The sequence below is a fragment of the Sprattus sprattus genome, assembly GCF_963457725.1.
Source record: "Sprattus sprattus genome assembly, chromosome: 4".
Lineage (NCBI taxonomy): Eukaryota > Metazoa > Chordata > Actinopteri > Clupeiformes > Clupeidae > Sprattus > Sprattus sprattus.
Genome location: NC_137923.1, coordinates 6,349,342 through 6,369,074, shown reverse-complemented (window position 1 = coordinate 6,369,074; position 19,733 = coordinate 6,349,342). Strand labels below are relative to the sequence as shown.

Genomic DNA, 19,733 nt, shown 5'->3' with positions numbered 1-19,733 from the left:
CACTGGTAGACTTTCAGCTGTAACTTCGGCGTTTATCACACTCAAGCATTTCCAAGTCTACGGATACTTTAAAACACGATGTCAATTGGGATAATCCAATTGACATGGGATTCCTGGTGGGATTTGGCTTTCATTTTAAGCACAAAGTCCTTGTTTGACTCATAGGTCAAATGGTCCAGGAGTCAATCCTGTAATCCCTTCCCGTTAAAAGCCACAACCATCTACCCACCGAACATATACAGTATATCAGGTGTAATATTAATTCATTAAAATCTATGTCATACATATAAAAGTATGTGACCATGATATTATTATCTGGGACAGTGACAAGGTCTATTAATAATCATCGTCATTATTAATAATAACAATCAGAATAGGAATAACGATAGGGTAGTGTTATTTAGTGTTGACAGGAAAGCCACAAGTGGGTTTGTTACAATAGTTTTTGTTTTGTGTGCAGTTACCTGAAACAGATAAGTATCTTTGATTGATCCATTATCATTCTTTATAATGAAGTATTTATCATTAACAAGAAAAACTTCCCAAAAGTGGTCTTGCAGCTGTGAGACTTTTAGAAACATACAAAAATAAATTCAAAAATTGGAAAACAGATAGAAGAAATATCTCCTGTCATGTGTTTAACTATGGTATATCATGTTATAAACTGATATAACTGATATCATAGAAATAGATCACAGCGATGCCATTTCTATGCCAGAGTGAATTCAGTCAGTGGGCTGTGTTGCATTGTGGCTGGGCGCTTGTCGGATGGAGGCAGTCTTTTGGCTGAGCAGGGTAGAGGGTTCTGAGCTGTGGTGCTTTCGTATGTGGCGGAGCAGCAGCTGCCGGTCAGGAGTGGTGTACTTGCACAGGTGACAGGGGAAGGACTCTCCCGTGTGGTGCCGCCGCAAGTGCAGGTCCAGGCTTTTCTTTTGGATGCTGTGGATGAGAGTTAGGAAGTTAGGAAAGACTTCCCCTCTGTGTATGTTTGTGTGCATAAACACGTAGCACGTTAACATGTGTGCACGTAACATTTACCTGCTGTATGGGCAGTACTGGCAGCAATAAGGCTTCTCCTGCGTGTGTGTGCGTGAGTGTCTGCGGAGGGAGCTTCGGTCGATGGAGGCATACGAACACTGGGTACATTTGAAGGGCTTCTCACCTACAGACAGAAAACAGTGACCTCTGTTAAAATAAAAAAAGGTTTCCCTCATTGCAGTGCACTGTCATGGCAACCCCCCCCCCAACTTTGGAACAATGGCTCAGTAAGAGGTTCATGAAAGCTTTAAATCTTTAACCCTGCAATGGTATGGAGATGAACCACACTGGTCCTGTCTGAAAGAGATATATGATTGCATGCCTTCACGCCGAGTTGCCACAGATCTAACAGCCAATTGCATACCAGATGGTGGGAAAAGTCTGTTAATAGGCTATCCCTTGCCAAGATCACATACTATCTGCTAGTCAAAAGAGAACTACTGAGTTTGGCCATGTCTTTGTTAAATAGATACATCTTCAGTGAGTTACACAACTGTTGTTTTTTTATATCTGAAAAAGCAACCTGCAGATTCCTTGGCTCAACCTAAACGGAACTGATAACTTAGTTATTCATTAAGCAGTACACGCATTGTATACTGCTAAACCATTGAATTCAATTGTCTGTTTTTAGAACAGGCCTAGATAAGTCAGGATGTCACAACAGTGCCATGTGGGTTTCTTTGCCTGGTAATGCCTCACCTGTGTGAACTCGGAGGTGCTGCTCCAGGGAGGCTTTAAGTCGGGTGCAGTAGTCACAATGTGGGCACTCAAAGGGTTTGTCTCCCTGGTGGATTCCCATGTGGCGACGCATGGTCATCTTCGTGGAGAACTTCCTGTTATTAGAAAAACATTGCCCGTGATCATATAACTCAAGTGCCACACCTGACATGTTGCCCTAGAACACTACACACCGCAGCAATCTCAGTTAGCTGTTGTTTATAAACTTCACCTGTCACAAAGGGTGCAGCAGAATTCCTTCCTCCCCCCTGTTTTCTTCTTGAGGCTAATAGTCTCTTCTTGTGAATGGCCATTACTCTGTCCACCCCCCTCCTTTCCAGCAGTTCTTTGCTCGACTCTCTTCTTCACTGGCTGATACCATGTATCTGGCTCAAATGTCTTTGGCTTTTGTGAATTCCTAAAAGAAAGAGAAACAGAGAGGACACACACTGTGATTTACTGACTGTAGTGAAATCACAAACAAATGTTTCCAGAGTGCTTCAAAGAATATGTTATAGACCAGCGGTATTTGCAGAGAATGACTGTGTGTGTGTGTGTGTGTGTGTGCATAGAAGAAAAACAAGTTACTCATTCAGGCAGTTGCGTGGCTCTTGGCCATTTCTCTTCCTTTTCCCCCGATTTTTGTGTTTTGTCCGAATATGCCTGTGAACCTTTTTCCAAGAGTTATCTAAAAAGTTAGAACGTATAAAATTGTATCTTAATAAATTACAATTCACTTGTCTGCACAAATGTTGCAAATGTGTTTTTTCATTTTGTTAATATGACCACACTCCACATGGTATTCCAGTACCATATTGTGAAAACACTGGCAGCACTTGGAAAGCCAACACAGAAATATTTCAGGATGTTTGTGCCAATACAGTTTTAGGATCGGTGTTGCAATGTTTCCATTCACTATGGAACAGTATTCTTACAGTATATTTCTCATGAATTTAAGTTTGGACAGTGAACAAAACTCACATCATTCACATGATTTATAGTAAAACTCCTACCAATGAAATCACAGTGTGGACATCGGAACCCTCCCTGGCAATGACAGCCTTTGTGCAACTCCAACTCCATCTTAGAGCGGCACCATTCCTGGCAGGAAGAGCACTGTAAGAGAGTACGAGGTTGAGTTTGGGCCCGCTTCCGGCGTTTATGCTTCCGCTCATGGGCATGCCGTGCATCCTCGCTCTGAAACATCTTATGGCATGTGGTACACTTGTGCGGCCTGGCGCCCCTCCTCTTGCTGTGCCCCCGCCAGTGGCGCTCCATGTCTGCCCACTCCTGGGCCTCCACACCACAACGAGGACATATGAACTCGTGTGGCCCATTGTGGCACTTGAGGTGCACGTCCAACAGACTTTGGTTCGGCACTACTACCTGGCAGAGAATACAACATAGGCCCCCCTCCTCCTCAATTTCCTGAAGTGTGTCAGGGATGGACAAGGTAGTTTGTTTTTCATCCAAGAAGTCCCCGGTGTCTTGTGTGCCTGAAGCAGGCTTACTGTCCGGAGCGCTGGGCTGTTGGTGGACCTTGTTGCTGGAGATGCGGCATAAGCCCAGTGTCATGAGGTGTGCTGACTGTGCCATCTCCTCATCATTAGTGTCTGAGTCCATTCGACAGGCCAGAGCATTTGGCAAGTCTGTACCGGAGGTACGGAGCTGGAACACAGACTCTTCTTCACTGTCCCCTCCATCTCCATCCTCTGCAAACAAGGTGCTCACCTATGAGAGTGAGGATGAAAAGAACATTGTAGCTTCAATTCTAAGCAATGTACAGTCTAAGTATTAGTTATACTCAAATACTGAAATACTAACAAAGACTGATAATAAAGTCTAATAGAGCTACTGTATGTATAATGGCATAACAGCTGTTTTATGACACTTCATGATGTCAGCTACTATTAGATTTAAAATGGACATATAACCGAAAATAGCACAAATACTTTACATGTGAAAAGAACAAATAGAGGCATTACTTTCCACTATTTTCAGTGTTACGACTCGTATTCCTCTGTATCATAAAAACTAAACCGTGCTCACCTCACAGGTGTCCCCCACATGGAGACTGCCCTCTGAGTTAGAGCTGAGGCCCATGTCACAGGACTGAGGGCTCATGTTCTGAAGCATCCCATACATGGGCAGCAGGAAGGACATGCGCTCCAGTCCCATATGGTCCATGTGGTCTTCACCGTCTTTGGTGTGCAGCTCGCCATCCAAGTCATAGGAGGCATCGTTTTGGTTCAGATCCTCACTGTCTTCAACCTCTAAGCCACAATCTGAGCTTTCATCATCATTTTTCTCCAAACACGTGAGAGGACCTAGATCATGTGTTTCTGCTACATGGGTGCTGATGCTGGCTTTAATGCTGCTGGTGAACTGGCACACCCTGCAACGATACACCTCCACTAGAAATACCTCCACCAGACTTGATACCCTCGCCTCCAGTCCCTCTGCTGAGCTGCAGTAGAGACGGGATGAGACCCTCTCTTCTGCCAGACGCAGGGCCACTAGCGGGATATCTTGGTAAATATCTTTGAGCCCATTCATTCTGTAATAGATACATAGAAAATCGTACTATAACACTGCCACTCTGACTCCAAACTAGTAGCCTATACAACTGAAAAGATGCAATGGTATTTAGCATATGCAACAGTGGAATTACCCTAATGGTTTATAAAATCAGTCATGACCACGTACTGACGGAAAGTACTGGTTGTACATAAGATGAGTCCATTAATACAGTTCATAAAGAAAATTAGCTTACTATGGTAGCCAAGGGAACCATGTTCATTCATTCATTGTAAATGCAAAGTGCTGTCGGCACGTGAGGATGCTAGACTTCTTATCTAACGTTAGTCTAATTTAGCTTTACCTCATTTGCGGGCTCGTCATAAAACATGTTGTGCTTCTTTTTTCAAAGTTCGGCTGAAAAAAGAAAGCGGAAAGTTATTTTGTAACAATTGGCAAGGAAGTTAATGCTACCCAGACCATCTTTACAACGACAACAACACAACACTCAGAATTTCAGGAAGTGAATTTAGGGAACCACTTATAATAGTCTATAATGTTTAATTCTGATTCTGAAGGCATCACACTAATGGGTCGTTTGCTTGGACTATACATATTTCACGTTGATATTGTATGTATGTTTATCCTATTTATGCCGATAAAAAAACTCATAGTTTGTCAAAATCGATAATCTTGTAAGCCTAGCTTTTTTCGTTTTTTTAAAGTTTGTACTTGGCACATGGTGCCTTTGTCGGTTTGCCATTCGACCGTCCTCTTTTGCGCATGAGCAAATGTGATGAAGAGACTGAAAATGGCTGACATGGAGACGGCTGTGTATGACAGCGGCAGAGAACATGGGTAAGAAACATGTACAGTAATTTTTACATTAATGTTAGCTACGAATACACGTACGTTAGTTAACAATTTATATAGTGAAACATCATTGGCATCAGTTGTAAGATTAGGCATTGATATCATGATCGTCATAATAAATTATACATGCTAATGCTAGCCATCACAGCTACTAGCTATTTACTGATACGTTGCTGCCATATTTTTACCTGCTAGATGTCTAGAATCCCTTTTACATTTGTTGTTTCTTGTCTACAACAGAGCGCATGATCAATGTTAGTTTAAGTTTGCTGGTTGCACTTGTTAGCGTGTAGAACGGGTTAGCTAGTACCGGGTAGTTGAAAAGATAGGTGAATCTGATAATCAGTTCATTAACACTTGGCTATTGACAGGTGGATCCAGAAGGGACTTAGCAGTGACAGCAGTGTTCATCTCCCCTATGATATTGGAGACTGCTAGTTAGATCCTGTTGAACTACTCCAGTAAAGATTGAAAGATACTTGAGGTTTTTATCAGGCTTCGATGGGCTGAAGTAGCTCAATATGTTGTTGGCATACTCACTTAAATGCAATGTGGCTAACGTACATTATTGGCCAATACTATTCTTGCAGGGAAGAGGAACCCGACAGTTCAGAGAGGAGTGGGAATGAGGATAATGGTGATTGCACAGGAGAGGAGTTCACAGGAGGTGGAAAAGCCGAACTCGTCAAGCATGATGCTAAACACAAGAGAAAGAAACACAAACACCGCAGCAAACACAGGAAACATAAGCACGTCTCTCCAGAAGACAAAGACCGCAGACACAAGCACAGGCACAAACACAAGAAACGCAAACGCAAAGATTCAGCTAAAGGGGATGCTGTGGACATTTTCTTGGAGGGTGAAAAGGATATCTCCCCCTCTTCACTGAAGAGACCCAGGCTGGATGACCTGGCTGTCTTGGAGGACCTGGAAAAGCAGAGAGCCATGATCCAAGCAGAGCTGGACAATGAGTTGATGGAGGGCAGGGTGCACTCAGGCATGGGGCTCATCCTACAGGGCTACAACACGGGCTCTGAGGACGACAGCGAGTTTCAGGAGAGGATTCGCAACGGAGAGCCGCTGAGGCGACAGGGTGGCGCTCACTCAGGGAGGGAGGCTGGGAGGAGCAGATGGGACTTCACAGACGAGGCCTCTTTTGGCTCCAGACGTCGCAGCCGAAGCAGGTCCAAGGACTGCGAGGTGAAACAGCACAAGGTTGAGAGAAGAAAGAGCAGGAGCGAGGCAGAGTCAGACTGCAGGCATCAGGAGAAAGCCCGCAGGCGGTCTCAGGAAAGGAACTCCAGAAGTGCAGACCAGTCCAAGGAAAGGAGAACCTCAGCAGAGAAAGTCAGCCAGCACTCCCAGTCACCCGAAGCCCAGCTCATGAGCAGCGCGGTTAAAAGACCCCCTTCGCCTTCCGCGGCCCCACCGGGAGAACAGAAATCCACACAGGCCAAATCAGGTGAGAGGAGGAGCCGGTCCAGAGAGAGGCGATCTCGCTCCAGAGAACGGAGGGCCATGTTACAAGAGTCCGAGAAGGAGCGGGACATGGACAAGAAGCCAGGCAAATCCCCCACCAAAGAGACGTCGTCAGGGAAAGAGAACCGATCGCCCAGCTGCAAGCAAGGGCCCAGTCCCCAGCACCACAGTGCCTCCCCCCGGCGAAGGGAGCACCACTCCCCCCAGCACCCCGACAGGAGGTCCACCCAGAGTGCCTCCGCACCCCGCTTTAGATCTCCAGGCAGAAGAGGGCGCTCACGGTCTCCAGAGAGGAGGAGGAGGGAGGGAGATCGCCCAAGGCCCTCACCTGTCAGGTACCAGCCAAGTTCATGATGACTTCCTTTGGATCATTTTTAGATGCTGTGTATGATTGGTGTTCCCTTGGAAAATACAACTCTGTGGTTCTTTGCATCCTTGCAGGACTGCTCTCTGTTCTTGAAAATATTATGCTTTTTTTAAATATATTTAAATATATTTAAATATAAGTAAAGGATTACTGCTTCTTACCACTTGAGCATCCTTCAGTGATGCTGCACATTCGCTTTCTCACAGGCTAATTATGTTATCTGTGTGCTGTCCAACCACTACTTTTATCATTTTGTCACAGACCACGGCCACGAGAAGACGTGGCAGTGAGAGGCAGAGAGGGGACCAGGGAAGTAAGCCCCACACCGGGTGGTAGACGAAGGCCCAGCCGTTCACCCCCAAGGCGCAGGTCACGGTCTCCCAGGAGACGGATCAGCAGGTCCCCTTTCAGACGCAGGTGGGCAGCTACAGATGCAGTGACGAGAAGTAGATGAGTGTGACAAAAATGTGACAAAAATGTAGGAACATATTGCTTAGCCCAGCAGTCCACACCTCTTCATGTCATTCTTCTGTGACTTTTTTTATTTAGCTGTTTTTCTGTGATTTCAAAGTAACAAAAGATTGTCTGTGTTGTCTTTGAATATTGAGATGGTCCCTTGTGTCCTGCAGGTCTCTGGAGAGGGACAGAATGGCTCGAAGACTGCATCGGCGCCCCGGTTCACAAGAGCGTCGAGGGAAAAGAAGCCGTGACCGAGAGGACAAGTTTAAAGGCAGCCTGTCGGAAGGCATGAAGGCAGATCAGGACGATTCTGACGACGAAGTGTAAGCTTAAGACGTCTCTCATGTGGTTAGAAAACAGTAAACACAGAATCAGCAATAATCTTGATAGAGGCATTAGCGCTACAATAAAAGTCCTTTAAAACCTGTTTGAGTGTCAGTAGACACCGAGGACGAGCGAGGATTTCCCATATGATCGCTGGAAGAGTAAATATATGTCTGGCTTGTGTGCATGTGCAGGCTGGAGGATTATGAGGTGAACGAAGAGGATGAGGAGGCTCTCATTGAGCAGAGAAGACTTCAGCGCTTGGCCATTGTGCAGGTACATTCAGATTCTAAGCTTTCCATCTTTCACAACACCAGTATAACAAAGCCAGCTATGCCCTTTTTTTTTTTTAGCTCAGCTTGCTGTGTGAAATCCTCATGTGGGGAAAACAATGTTACTGGGGTGTTGTCTTGTGTAATGCTCACCCTTGTACAAATGCACTTTTGTGTGGGCTGTTTATCGCAGAAGTACAAGGCGGGGAATGATGACAGTGACGCGTCGGCACCCTCAGAGCCTAGCAGTCCCCAGAGCACCCCCCGCAGCCGTTCACCATCCCCCGACGGCATCCTGGAGCGCGTGGCTGCCGATGTCAAGGAGTATGAGCGCGAGAACCTAGACACCTTTGAGGCCAATGTCAAGGCCAAGCAGAACTTGCTAACCCAGGAAAAAGAAGGTACGCAGACACGCATGGTTACATTGTAACATTATAAGTGCACAGTGATGCATTGTAAATCTACTGCACAGTCATGCATTGTTGTTGTTACATTATAAGGGGACAGTGCAACGTGGTTTTCTCAGTATAGGGATATTCTCATTTGTTACTAATGAAACATTTAGTCACTGTGTCAGTTGTTGGTGTTATGCTTTTGGAAACTAAAGCCTCATGTACAGTATCACCATTGTAATTGTTTACATTGAGGATACCAATTAACGGCACTTGTCCTTTCTCATTGCAGGATCCAGTGTGAGAAAGCCGTCAGCGCCAGATATGTTTACGGAGTCCGATGACATGTTTACTGCGTATTTTGATGTGAGTGCTCACTACCCGATTCCCATTGAACAGGTCTTTGACCTTCTCTTGGCTCTCTTGTTTGAACACACGTGTTTGTGAAAGGGGATCTGCACTGGTTAGGTTACATGCAAGCTTTATTCCATCAGATGCATATTTCATCATGCAACCTGTATTCCATCGCCAAAAACTGGCTTTGAACAAGTGATGACAGAACTACCAAATTTTCATTGTTTTGGTTCGCCATACCTTTGAAAATACCACAGAGAAAGACGAGTGGGTTGACAATGGAATTGTGAAAATCATTTCTGGGAATAGGCTCCCTAACCTTGAAGTTGAAAATGTGCAGATTAAACCAGTTATCACGAGACAAAAGAACCATGTATTACAGAACCAGCGGAGAGGAGTTTAACATCAGTTGATGTTTTAGTTGCATAATTCTGCTATTGTGTGGCTAAAACAGTGGTCATGTTTTGTCTGCAGAGTGCAAGGCTACGAGCAGCTGGTATTGGCAAAGATTTCAAGGAGAACCCCAACCTCAAGGACAACTGGACTGATGCAGAGGGTTACTATCGTAAGTTTGAATCACCAAATCCACTCACCACAAGAATTGTGGAGAATGTGTAACATGTTTGAGTTGAAGACCATTTACAATTTAGTAGCTTTAGGTATAGTGTGCTTATGTAAGTGGAATAACTAAGGGTTTAAATGCAATGAATGTATTTGATTTTTCACCAAGCCTAATCTTTTAACAACATTTATTCATACCAGATTTCCTGACTATGAACTGCACCGTATATAAACCGCACAACAGTATTTTATGTATTTTAAAAACAAAACAGAGCATTGACAGCACCTGTCTAATTAATCTATTAACTGTCTCTTTTCCTAGGGGTAAACATTGGGGAGATGTTGGACAAGAGGTATAGTGTGTATGGATACACAGGACATGGTGTGTTCAGCAACGTGATCCGTGCCAGGGACATGGCCCGAGCCAACCAGGAGGTGGCCGTGAAGATCATCCGGAACAATGAGCTCATGTGAGTGGGTCTGAAAAGTTACACTGCACCGTTAGCCATGCAATGCTCCATAGTCTGTATGTTTTGATGAACCAGACTTGATGTTAAGACCTCCCTATGAGTTTTTATCCAAAACTGGTGAGCTAGCTAGTTGGCACCAATGAACGTAAATAACATGGAAGACGTGGCTCCATGCCCTTCTGCTCTTTATTAATGAAGCCTAACTCCTTCCACCATTTCGTCGTTAGTTTTACAGTAATCTAACCTGCTTTACAGTTGTAGAAGTGATCAGATGAATATGGTCACATTCTCAAATTCTCTTTATAAGGCTACTTCTATCGAGGGAGCATAAATTGTTTCAGCTGGAGATATTTAATTAATACGGATGCGTCTAGGAAGGACATTTATCATGTTAACTTGATCTGAAAATTCAGACATTAATGTGACTAACATTCGTACCTGTGAATCACTTCATTCGCAAGTGTATCCACGCCTCCTTATAGAATAACCTTTTGAAAACGAATTGAAGCACATGGGGAGGGTCGGAGCCACACATTGTACTACAGCCAGCCAGCCAGCCAGCAGGGGTGCTAGACCTGTCGTTGCTTCACTTTTTTGAGAGGATACGCTGTCCATTTTAATTAGTCATTGGTTGGCACTGAGAAAAGCTAGCTAGCTTGCTAACTAAAACATTTTGAGTAAGGCTGTTGTGTTTTCATGGGATTTTGTGCCTGCAATCGGTGCGTGAAAAGGCATCTACTGGGAAAGACAGATGTGTTTTTCCCCCTTCACACTAGCTAGCTACTGAAGCACACCTTAAGGCAAAGTATTTTGGAATTCACCACTTTTTGGGGTTTGTTTTCCAATGCAACTATGCACTATGTAGTTCCCACAAAAATGTAAGAAAGCCTTTCACAGCACGACATTGTAAACTATATTGCCAGAAGACACGACTTGGCAAGGGTTTCGCAAGCCTTTTAGCTCACTAGTTTTAGACAAAAACTCTTACTGTTGAAAAAAAACTCTATCATTGCGCTGACTTAAAAATGTGTCCAATTTTCAGGCAGAAAACGGGACTTAAAGAGCTGGAGTTCCTCAAGAAGTTGAACGACGCTGACCCTGACGACAAGTTCCACTGTCTCCGGCTCTTCAGGCATTTCTACCACAAGCAACACTTGTGCCTGGCGTTTGAGCCACTCAGGTAAAATGCCCTTCAAGTGCACATGGATCTTGTCATGCCAGCTCAGACTCGTAGGCACTCTGCAGAACACAAATTCCATTGGTTGTCTTGTCTTGAGACAAAGGCCAAAGGTTATTAAGGAATTAGCTCTGTTTCTGTATACGTTTTCCTAGGGGCTTAGAAGACATAATTAGCTTGTACTTTATCAGCTTAGAGTCTGTACTACTCACTCTTAACAGCAGAGAATAAAGTGGTGTGTGTGTGTGTGTGTGTGTGTGTGTGCCTGCAGCATGAACCTCCGTGAGGTGCTGAAGAAGTATGGCAAAGATGTTGGGCTGCATATCAAGGCTGTGCGCTCCTACAGCCAGCAGCTGTTCCTGGCCCTCAAGCTGCTTAAGCGCTGCAACATCCTCCATGCTGACATTAAGCCAGACAACATCCTGGTGAGCTACCCTCACACACACAACCAGACAAACAACAGTATTCATTCTTTTACCTGCTATTATTCCTCTTATCATGAAGTGGTTTACTGATACAAGATAGATATCTGTCATATTCACAAATCAATTTGTAGTGAAATGTTTATTATGTTAGTTAGACCACTATTTAGGCAAACCTAAAAGGACACTTGTGACACTTATCTATGGATTCCTTGGTGTAATGGTGTCAGTGAGGCCCTTCACACAAGGCGTGCCACACCTCTTTAAAGTCACATCTCTCTCTTCACAGGTGAATGAGTCCAAGACCATCCTCAAGCTGTGTGACTTTGGGTCAGCCTCCCATGTGGCTGAGAACGACATTACTCCATACTTGGTCAGCCGTTTCTACCGGGCACCAGAGATCAGTAAGCTTTTATTTGGACTTTATTGATTAAGCACGTCACAGTGATTTGGATGTTTCTGCCAGCATTTCCCCCTTCAGAGTTTTGACCGATAAGTGGACATTAACATCTTACCGTCACTGACTGTCCGTGGCAATAGAGCACATCTTTGAAAAGTGAACTTTATGGATTAAAGGCAGTTATCACTGTTCTGTTGAGGCACATAAGTTAATTATTGTAAGAAGGTACCCAAAAGCAGTTTCCTCTCTCCACAGTCATTGGGAAGACGTATGATTATGGAATCGACATGTGGTCAGTGGGATGCACTCTCTATGAGCTGTACACAGGAAAAATCCTCTTTCCTGGGAAAACCAACAACCACATGATTAAGCTCGCAATGGACCTCAAGGGCAAGATGCCCAACAAGGTGAGGTGGAAAGTTTGCAAGCTCTCTTTTGGACTCAACTCTCTAAAATGACATTTTGCCAGACTAACTAACTAATCAAAATAACTAACTAATCAAAATAACAACTTATCAGACTCTAGATCCTTGTGTATTCCCAATGTGAATGGGAATCATTACATTTGCACCATGCGTGGTGTTGCCAAAAGGCTCAATGCTTATTTTAACAAATATCTGGCAGAATGTGACTCTGCTAGAAAGCTAATGTAATACCTTGGCTATCATGCGTGTCCAAACCTGACCATTTTGCACTTGCACTTATTCTGTCAATTCTGGTGGCCATGCCTCAATTTATACCGTTCCATATTGAAATGGTCATAAACTGATGTGTTTGTGTCTCTCTACAGATGATTAGAAAAGGCTTGTTCAAGGACCAGCACTTTGATCAAAATTTAAACTTCTTGTACATAGAAGTAGATAAGGTTACAGAGAGAGTGAGTACATCATTTTTTCACTTCCATCTACTTTGACATGTGCAATGAAAAAGTAATTTACTCCAGTCTGCCATCCTCGCTACCAGTTTTCATATTTCATACTTACCTTTGTCAAGTCCAACCCTGTCAGTATGACCCCTCTCTTTGTACCTCTTTTTCCCCCCCTGCTTCCCATTTTGCTGTTTTTCTCTCGTTCTCTCCTGTCTATTCTATCCATCTTATCACAGGAGAAGATCACCGTCATGAGTACCATTAACCCCACCAAGGACCTCCTGGTTGATATGATTGGATGCCAGAGACTTCCAGAGGACCAGCGTAAAAAAGTAGTTCAAATCAAAGACTTACTGGACCAGACTCTCATGCTGGACCCGGCCAAGAGGATCAGCATCAACCAGGCCCTGCAGCACCCCTTCATCCAGGAGAAGATCTGAGGTCTCACAGCACCACACCAGACTGCTGAGGACACTCACACTTAAGTACTTCAAATTCTGTCCAAAACATGCTGCAAACAGTACATGTGTATCTGCGGTCTTGACTTTAGCAACAAGCGTTTTAAGCTTCTCGCCCAGACTTTTTCCTTCTTCTTTTTTTCACGCTTTATATAATGTATGTAATCAAATCAGGGGTGTAGAATATCCATTTCATTTGTTCTTCAAAGATTGGCTGTAAAATATCAAGAAGAACTGTACTATAAGCTGACATTTTACAGAATACAATGTCTATTCTACGTTTAACCACAATTGTAAAATGAGCTTAGCTTTTTAGCTGTGGTAGCAGAGTTCCTCAGAACTGTAAATATTTTTCACTAGGCTAGAAACAGAACCAGGCTAGAGGGAAGAGGTTGCTGGGATTCAGCAATGCTGAAACACAAACTCAAAATGTCAATGGGCCTGTATTTAAGTTTTTAAGTTTCGAGCAAAGTAGACCGCCTGTATATGGTGAGGTATACAGTGTGGTCTTGGTAGTGTGGTTTAAGACCAGCATAAATGCTGTACATGTCCACGTCTCCTTCAGGTGTGAGAGCGAGAGCGCCCACCCCAACGGTGTGCAGGCCCGTCCGCATGCCCTTCGCTGTAGGTGTGTCTCTGCCCAATTTGGCATCTTGGGGTCCTACTGGTGCTCACCTGCAGGGAAGTCCTCCTCTTTTAAGGCAGGTTGTGTACCACTTTCAGTACACTGAAGGTAAGCATACCCCGCCCTCCTCTCCCAAAGGACCTCAGTCAACTACTCCTGGTGTTCTTATCACATGTTAATTTGCTTGTCATGTGGACATCTTCTATCTCTTAAATCAATTGGTTTTATTTTTTGGGGGGGTGGCGCCTGCATGTTGTAAATAGACAAGGACGGAACACTAAAAGAAACCCTCCATCCTTTTTGTGCTGGTGTCTCTCAACTGTTTTCCTGTTTACTATTGTATACCATCCTAAATGCAAAAACAGCAAACTAGTCTCAGGAGAGAGGTACTTAGGGTAAGGGTGGGAAGGGGCTGCAGCACTTTCAGTGTACTGTTGCCTCTGTCCAGGCAGACCTGTTTTGCCAATGAGGTGCAGTGTGCTCTCCCAGTTTCCTTGTTTCGCCTTTTGAAATGGCTTATACCACATCCTGACATGGTGAAACTACAATTGTGTCACCTGCACTACCCCTGTGTTTCTTTCAGTTTAAATGTGCACTTTCAAAAAAAAAAAAAAAAGCACTTGTCTGTACTGTTCTTATGTGTGTTTGTGATCATGTTGTCTTTTGATACAGGGATATTCCTGATCTGGTCTTTGAATCTGCTTGTTATGAGCGGTAATTGCTTCTTTACTTTATTTACTCAACACTGTCTAGGCCACCTTTGGAAGTTCTGTATAAATTTACAGAAATAAAGAGAAAACCAAACCAAAATAACAGCCAATACATAATGAAGTAGAATATGCTTAACAATTTTCTCTTTGCATTATTTGTATTTTTTATTTTTTTGGTGTAGAAGTCTATCCTGCATGTTGACTACAGTTTGGATTTATTGTACATTTACAGTAAATGTGGTGTTAAAGGTAAAAAAAATAAAGATGTTTTCTGAAGAGAGTAATGAAAAAAAAGTATGAAGACCTCCGGTCTCTCATTTTGAAACAGGGCCATCAATCAGTTTCATCAGTGAATATTCAAACTGCAATGATGACTTAATCTAAAACTCTCAAAAAGGCCAAGGCCTTGCCTTCCCTGTATAAGAAATAGACTCTGTGTGCATTGCAGGAAGCAGTAGAGCATCCATCTGTGTATTTCCCACCACTAACTATTGTTTATGATGTTTTTCCTGCTGTCCCCAACCCCCACCTCTCCCGGTCGCTGAGAGAGAGGCAGAGGCCCAGTTTCCCCCAGCTGCCAAGCGGGGCTCTGCCCTGTCCATCACCCTCCAGAGCCTGCCTCTGCTTTCACTGAGACGACACCTCCACAAGGCTGCTCACCCAGGTCATTTCTAATGGCATGTGTAGATGAGTGCCAAAGCCATGTTAAGATGTACAGTTGGATAAGGGCGAATTAAGCTTCATTTGCAGTGTGTCCAAGAAGAAAGATAGCTCTGTAGGACACTTCAGTTAAATATTTTACAATTGCAAAGGGCTCACAGGTGATTGTGAAAGTGTAAAATGTCACAATTGAAATCACAGAAGCAGACTTCTGTGAAATTATGCTCGGGTAGGAAATCCATGGGTGTGCATGAAGCGGTAACCTCCTAATCTAATATGAGGCTGTGGAGACGAGCATCAAAGTGTTTATGTAGGCTAGTGTCTTGAAACTGTTTTAATATGTTTTTTTTTTGCGTAACTGCTTGTCATAAGCAGCTATCAAAACCCTAATCCTGTAGCAGCCTGTAGAAATGTATAATTGGTTAATAGTGCCTTTCATACTTCTTGACAGCTAGTCAATATGGAGAAAATCCTCATACACATGAGCTGGTTTTCAGATGCTTCAGTCTGTATTTTCTTTTAAAGCTTGCAGCAAGATGCTGGTTTACGTATTCTCTGTTTTAGGTGCAGTCCCTTAGAGAAGTCTCACAGGGAACCTCTTCTGGACAAAGGTTTCTGTTTTAGAGAGAGCTCTTTTACTAAGCTTTGAACATAACAGCAGTCTGGTTTTTTTGCCTTTGTCCCCTTAAAACTAGCTTCTAACAGGTAGTTGAAATGGTACTTTGTAGTACATTTGTAGTACGCTTTTTCAATGTTAAATTATTAATATATATTACACATGGAGTACTGACTTAAAAAAATGTACATGGTGACATTACCACACTTGAACTATTAATAATTATGTGGCATATCTGTGGCAAGTGACCAACATTGAGGTAATGCCTTTTTTCTTTGTTACTGACCAATCTGTACAGATGCACTTGTGTGATTGCTTTGGTGACCTTAAATATTTGTGTTTTTCAGGGTAAGTTGCAGCTTCTTCGGTTTCTTGTTTGGCCATACAAGACATCAAGTCCAGATTTCCCGTTTACTGCCAAGTGATTTGTTCTCTGTGGAGTGCATGATTTTATTTAAGAGTGTTGATAGGTCCAAATTATCTTAAGTCAAAACTTTTTGGTGTAAGCTCATGCATAGAAACTGTGGTGTACATCAAACTTCAAAATAAACTGTGATGATTAAAACCTTTATCTACTCTTGTCAAGTAATTCATTTGATACAACCTTGTGAATTGACATATGTTATTAAAGCTACATGTCTGGCTGCTTACTACACTAGAGTTCAAATTACATCTCTTAGCACCTAAATATTTAAAGACAGAATTACATTGATATCAAGGCTTACTTTTATCCCTTTTTTTCAAAGCAGTGCGACCCCTCTTTGATATTTCTTTCTTGGTGGATTTTAATCGTTTGGTTTTATTAAGGGAGGTTGGTTTTGGTGATGGTGATGAACCTGGAGAAAGGCATGGTGCCAGCTTTTCAGCTCTACGTTCCGGGCATGAGCGAGGCCTGTTAGAGGGAGCAGCTGGGTGCTTTCGGCCCATCTTAGACCGCTGTTTGTTTCGAACGCTCCTTGTCTTGTGCGTCACTAAAGCGTTGATTGAAGGAACCACTTCCGTGAAAACAGACACCACAGATCTGCACTCTCCCCTTCCCGAGAACTCTGGCCAAAGGTCAGCTGGGTCCGGTTTCCTCAGACGTGAGCAGCACCTTGTGAAGGGAACTGCCGTTGCGGGACGTGATCGGCCCGTTCTGTCACGTTCTCTCAGCACTGTGGCAGCTTGTAACCTCTCCAGCTCAATCAAGCGTGAGACGATAGCAGAGATGGAGGGGTCTTGCGTGTGCAAACCTGGCCATGCTTGGCCCTCCACCTCATCAGGGGATGACAGGCTCAAAGTCATATGCAACCATTTCAGTGGTCCTGGCAGAACCTCAGGATAAACCTGCGGTGCTTCTGCAGCCTCTCTGCTCAGTATGTCTGGGTCCCTGTCATAGGGTTCAGGTCTCAGGTCCAGCTGAACAGGATTGGCCCAGTGGGATAGTGCGTTTCCTTTCTCTTGGTCAGAGATGTCGCTGTCGTCTGAATTGTAGCCCATTAATTCCCTGCTGCTATAGTCTAGTGTGCTGCCATTTACGTGACAATCCATCAGTCCCTTCTCGTTGTCCACACCCCAAAGGTGAGAAATACTTGTTTTTGTGTCTTCTTTAACCCACCATCTACTCTTCAGCCTCTGACTGTTGGAGACTTGGATGGGGGTGATTCCCACCAAAGGAGCACTCTGGGCCATGTCCTGCCCTTCTGTTTGTGACTGCCGATGGAGATTCCCACTGGGGGTGAATTGCAGCCTAAGCTCACTCCATCTCTGTGCCAGCCTTCTCGGTCTCATACTGGAGAGCTCTTCCAGACTGGATTTTTTGATAAACAACAACACAATTAGAGAATCCAGCAGTACCACTACTTCATTAAATGTATTGAGGGGATATAAAGCACTTTATGGATTTATTTTTAATGAAAGCCCAACATAAGGGGTGTTGTGTTGCATGCCCTTGGAAAGCTGCACAGTTGATATACAGGTTAGGGACTTTGGCAACAGTGGGTAGCGTAGTCATCCGATGCTGTCAGAGATGTGGTGTATGTTTCTGATTTATTCACCACCCAGATAGAGAACATTGACAGAGAACGTAATGAAGTCTATTAACATACTATCCTATTGTTGTTTTCACAGTGAAACCAGTGATAAAGTCACTGATGTATGTATTATAGGGAATTAATTACCGTAGGTGTCATTCATACACTTAAATTAAACCTGAATAACTATGGCTGCCATTAAAGGTGCACAGCTATGGAAAGGACAACAAAGTTGGAAACTTACACTGAGGGTGATTCCAGGCTGCTACTGCAGCAAGAGTCCTCCCGTGCCGGACTTGCATTGCTGTTGTGCACTGACGCCTATGATGAAAGTTTGTTTATTACTATTCTCAAAAACCTTAAACAGTTGAGCCTTTGAAAAAATATATCTTCATCAATTTCCGGTTGTTTCAACAGCAAATATATAGGTCATAGGCCTACCTCATGATTTGGGTTTCCTCTTGAGATGTCAAGTTCCCCAAGGCGACGTACTAACTTAGAAATGTAGTCATCCTAAGAGAGCATATTTAATAATCAAGATCAGAAAAGTCAGTGCATGCCGTAGCCCAGCCCATACCAAGAAGATGGTAGCCGGCTGTGAGCCATCATCAAACAGATGTTTAGTCTGTTTTATAACTCCCACTGCCAACCTCACCTGACCTGTGGTATAAGTTAAAACCTCAACTCAAGCTGTAGTAAAGGTTGTCTACGTTTATGTGAGATGGCTTACTAACCTAAATGCAATAGTAGTAGCATCAAAGTGTCCTTGTAGACATAGTGAGGTTGGAAAATAATTAACAGACATATTTGCTGTGTAGTCTACACTTGAACTACAAGGTCAAATCAAAATTAAACATTTAAAAATGTTTGTGTAGGCTAATATATTGTCAAACTAATTGTATTGTCTAATATAATGTTCCCCACTCACATTAAAATTGTGCAATCCATTGAAGCGCAGTGGAAGGGAGCCTGTGTCTCCTGTTAACGCTGACCTTCGCATTCTGTATGGAACGTTGCCCTGTTGAACAGTTTAAAACCGCGCGAAGCGTTAATAGTTGGCTACTGACTTCTCCTTTGCCATTTGCAAACCTGAACAACATAGACCCTCGCGTGCGCGACTATGGAGAACGGTGATAACATCAAACCTCTCAGGTTTCAGCAGTCTGTTCCAATTCGAAAACTTTTAAAGAATGTAATGAATCGGAAAGTAGAGTATAAAAACAGCTGTAATCAACGAATATACGCTTATACCGCAGTTCTACCACCAACTGTGAATAGGGAAAACTTACCTGCCGCTAGAGAGACTCCAAATAACCTTTCCTACTTCCAGGGGAGGGGGAGGGGGGCGTTGCGCGGCATAGGAACCATGGTAACATTAGCCTTCCATTTTCCTAAATGGGGGTAGATATGGCTGGGTAACAGAAGCTAACGGTGTTCCGTACACTCATCCCTTTTCAGTCAGATTTTACATTAATTTGGTGAAATAAAACGTATACATACCATTCAAACGGTGTCTTGTCCTCTTTTATCTTCGGAAATATTTAACTATAAACTAGAAAATGCATTTCCTGAAGGAAATACCAGTGCATGAAATGCAAAAGTTAAGAAAGGAAAACGAAAAGAAAGAAAAGTGAAAGAAGAAAATAAGAAAGGAAAGAAGTGTGAAGAAAGGAGAGAAGAGAGGAAGAAGGAAAGAAGAAAGAAAAGAAGAGTGAAAGAAGGAAAGAAGAAAAGAAAGAAGAGTGGAAGAAGGAAAGAAGAAAATAAATAAGAGTGAATAATGAAAGAAGAAAGGAAAGAAGAGTGAAAGAAGGAAAGAAGAGTTGAAGAAGGAAAGAAGAAAAGAAAGGAGAGTGAAAGAAGGAAAGAAGAAAGGAAAGAAGAGTGAAGAAAGGAAAGAAAAGTGGAAGAAGGAAAAAAGAAAGGCAAGAATAGTGGAAGAAGGAAAGAAAAATGGAAGAA

The 19,733-nt window shown here is 43.3% G+C and overlaps 2 protein-coding genes across 4 annotated transcripts; one reads left to right on the top strand and one right to left on the bottom strand.

The window, feature by feature from the left end:
- Positions 1-725: 725 nt before the first annotated feature.
- On the bottom strand, positions 726-4,311 carry LOC308364513 (uncharacterized protein; the record flags this gene model as incomplete). Its single annotated transcript, XM_080837646.1, has 6 exons — positions 726-939; positions 1,039-1,162; positions 1,738-1,871; positions 1,988-2,024; positions 2,769-3,486; positions 3,805-4,311. The coding sequence occupies 6 exons, from the start codon at positions 4,309-4,311 to the stop codon at positions 726-728; spliced, it is 1,734 nt and encodes a 577-aa protein (XP_080693772.1).
- Positions 4,312-5,085: 774 nt separating this feature from the next.
- prpf4ba (pre-mRNA processing factor 4Ba) lies at positions 5,086-16,319 on the top strand. 3 transcript variants are annotated; one of them, XM_080836903.1, is made up of 16 exons: positions 5,086-5,130; positions 5,736-6,959; positions 7,253-7,408; positions 7,621-7,773; positions 7,969-8,050; positions 8,240-8,447; positions 8,731-8,804; positions 9,267-9,357; positions 9,676-9,823; positions 10,866-11,003; positions 11,272-11,425; positions 11,712-11,826; positions 12,078-12,229; positions 12,613-12,699; positions 12,927-13,131; positions 13,714-16,319. In XM_080836903.1, exons 1-15 carry the CDS (start codon positions 5,093-5,095, stop codon positions 13,128-13,130), a joined length of 3,024 nt encoding a protein of 1,007 aa, XP_080693029.1. In that variant the 5' UTR covers positions 5,086-5,092; the 3' UTR covers position 13,131; positions 13,714-16,319. The 3 variants fall into 3 exon arrangements, with proteins under 3 accessions (XP_080693029.1, XP_080693028.1, XP_080693027.1); XM_080836902.1 differs by having other exon boundaries at positions 12,927-13,175; XM_080836901.1 differs by having other exon boundaries at positions 12,927-16,319.
- Positions 16,320-19,733: the final 3,414 nt, after the last annotated feature.

Excerpts from the sequence above, each read along its gene's own strand:
- prpf4ba (XM_080836903.1), top strand. The coding sequence starts at position 5,093 with ATGGAGACGGCTGTGTATGACAGCGGCAGAGAACATGG. Across the intron at positions 8,448-8,730 it reads GCTAACCCAGGAAAAAGAAG|GATCCAGTGTGAGAAAGCCG; the intron begins GTACGCAGACAC and ends TTCTCATTGCAG. Across the intron at positions 9,358-9,675 it reads TGATGCAGAGGGTTACTATC|GGGTAAACATTGGGGAGATG; the intron begins GTAAGTTTGAAT and ends CTCTTTTCCTAG.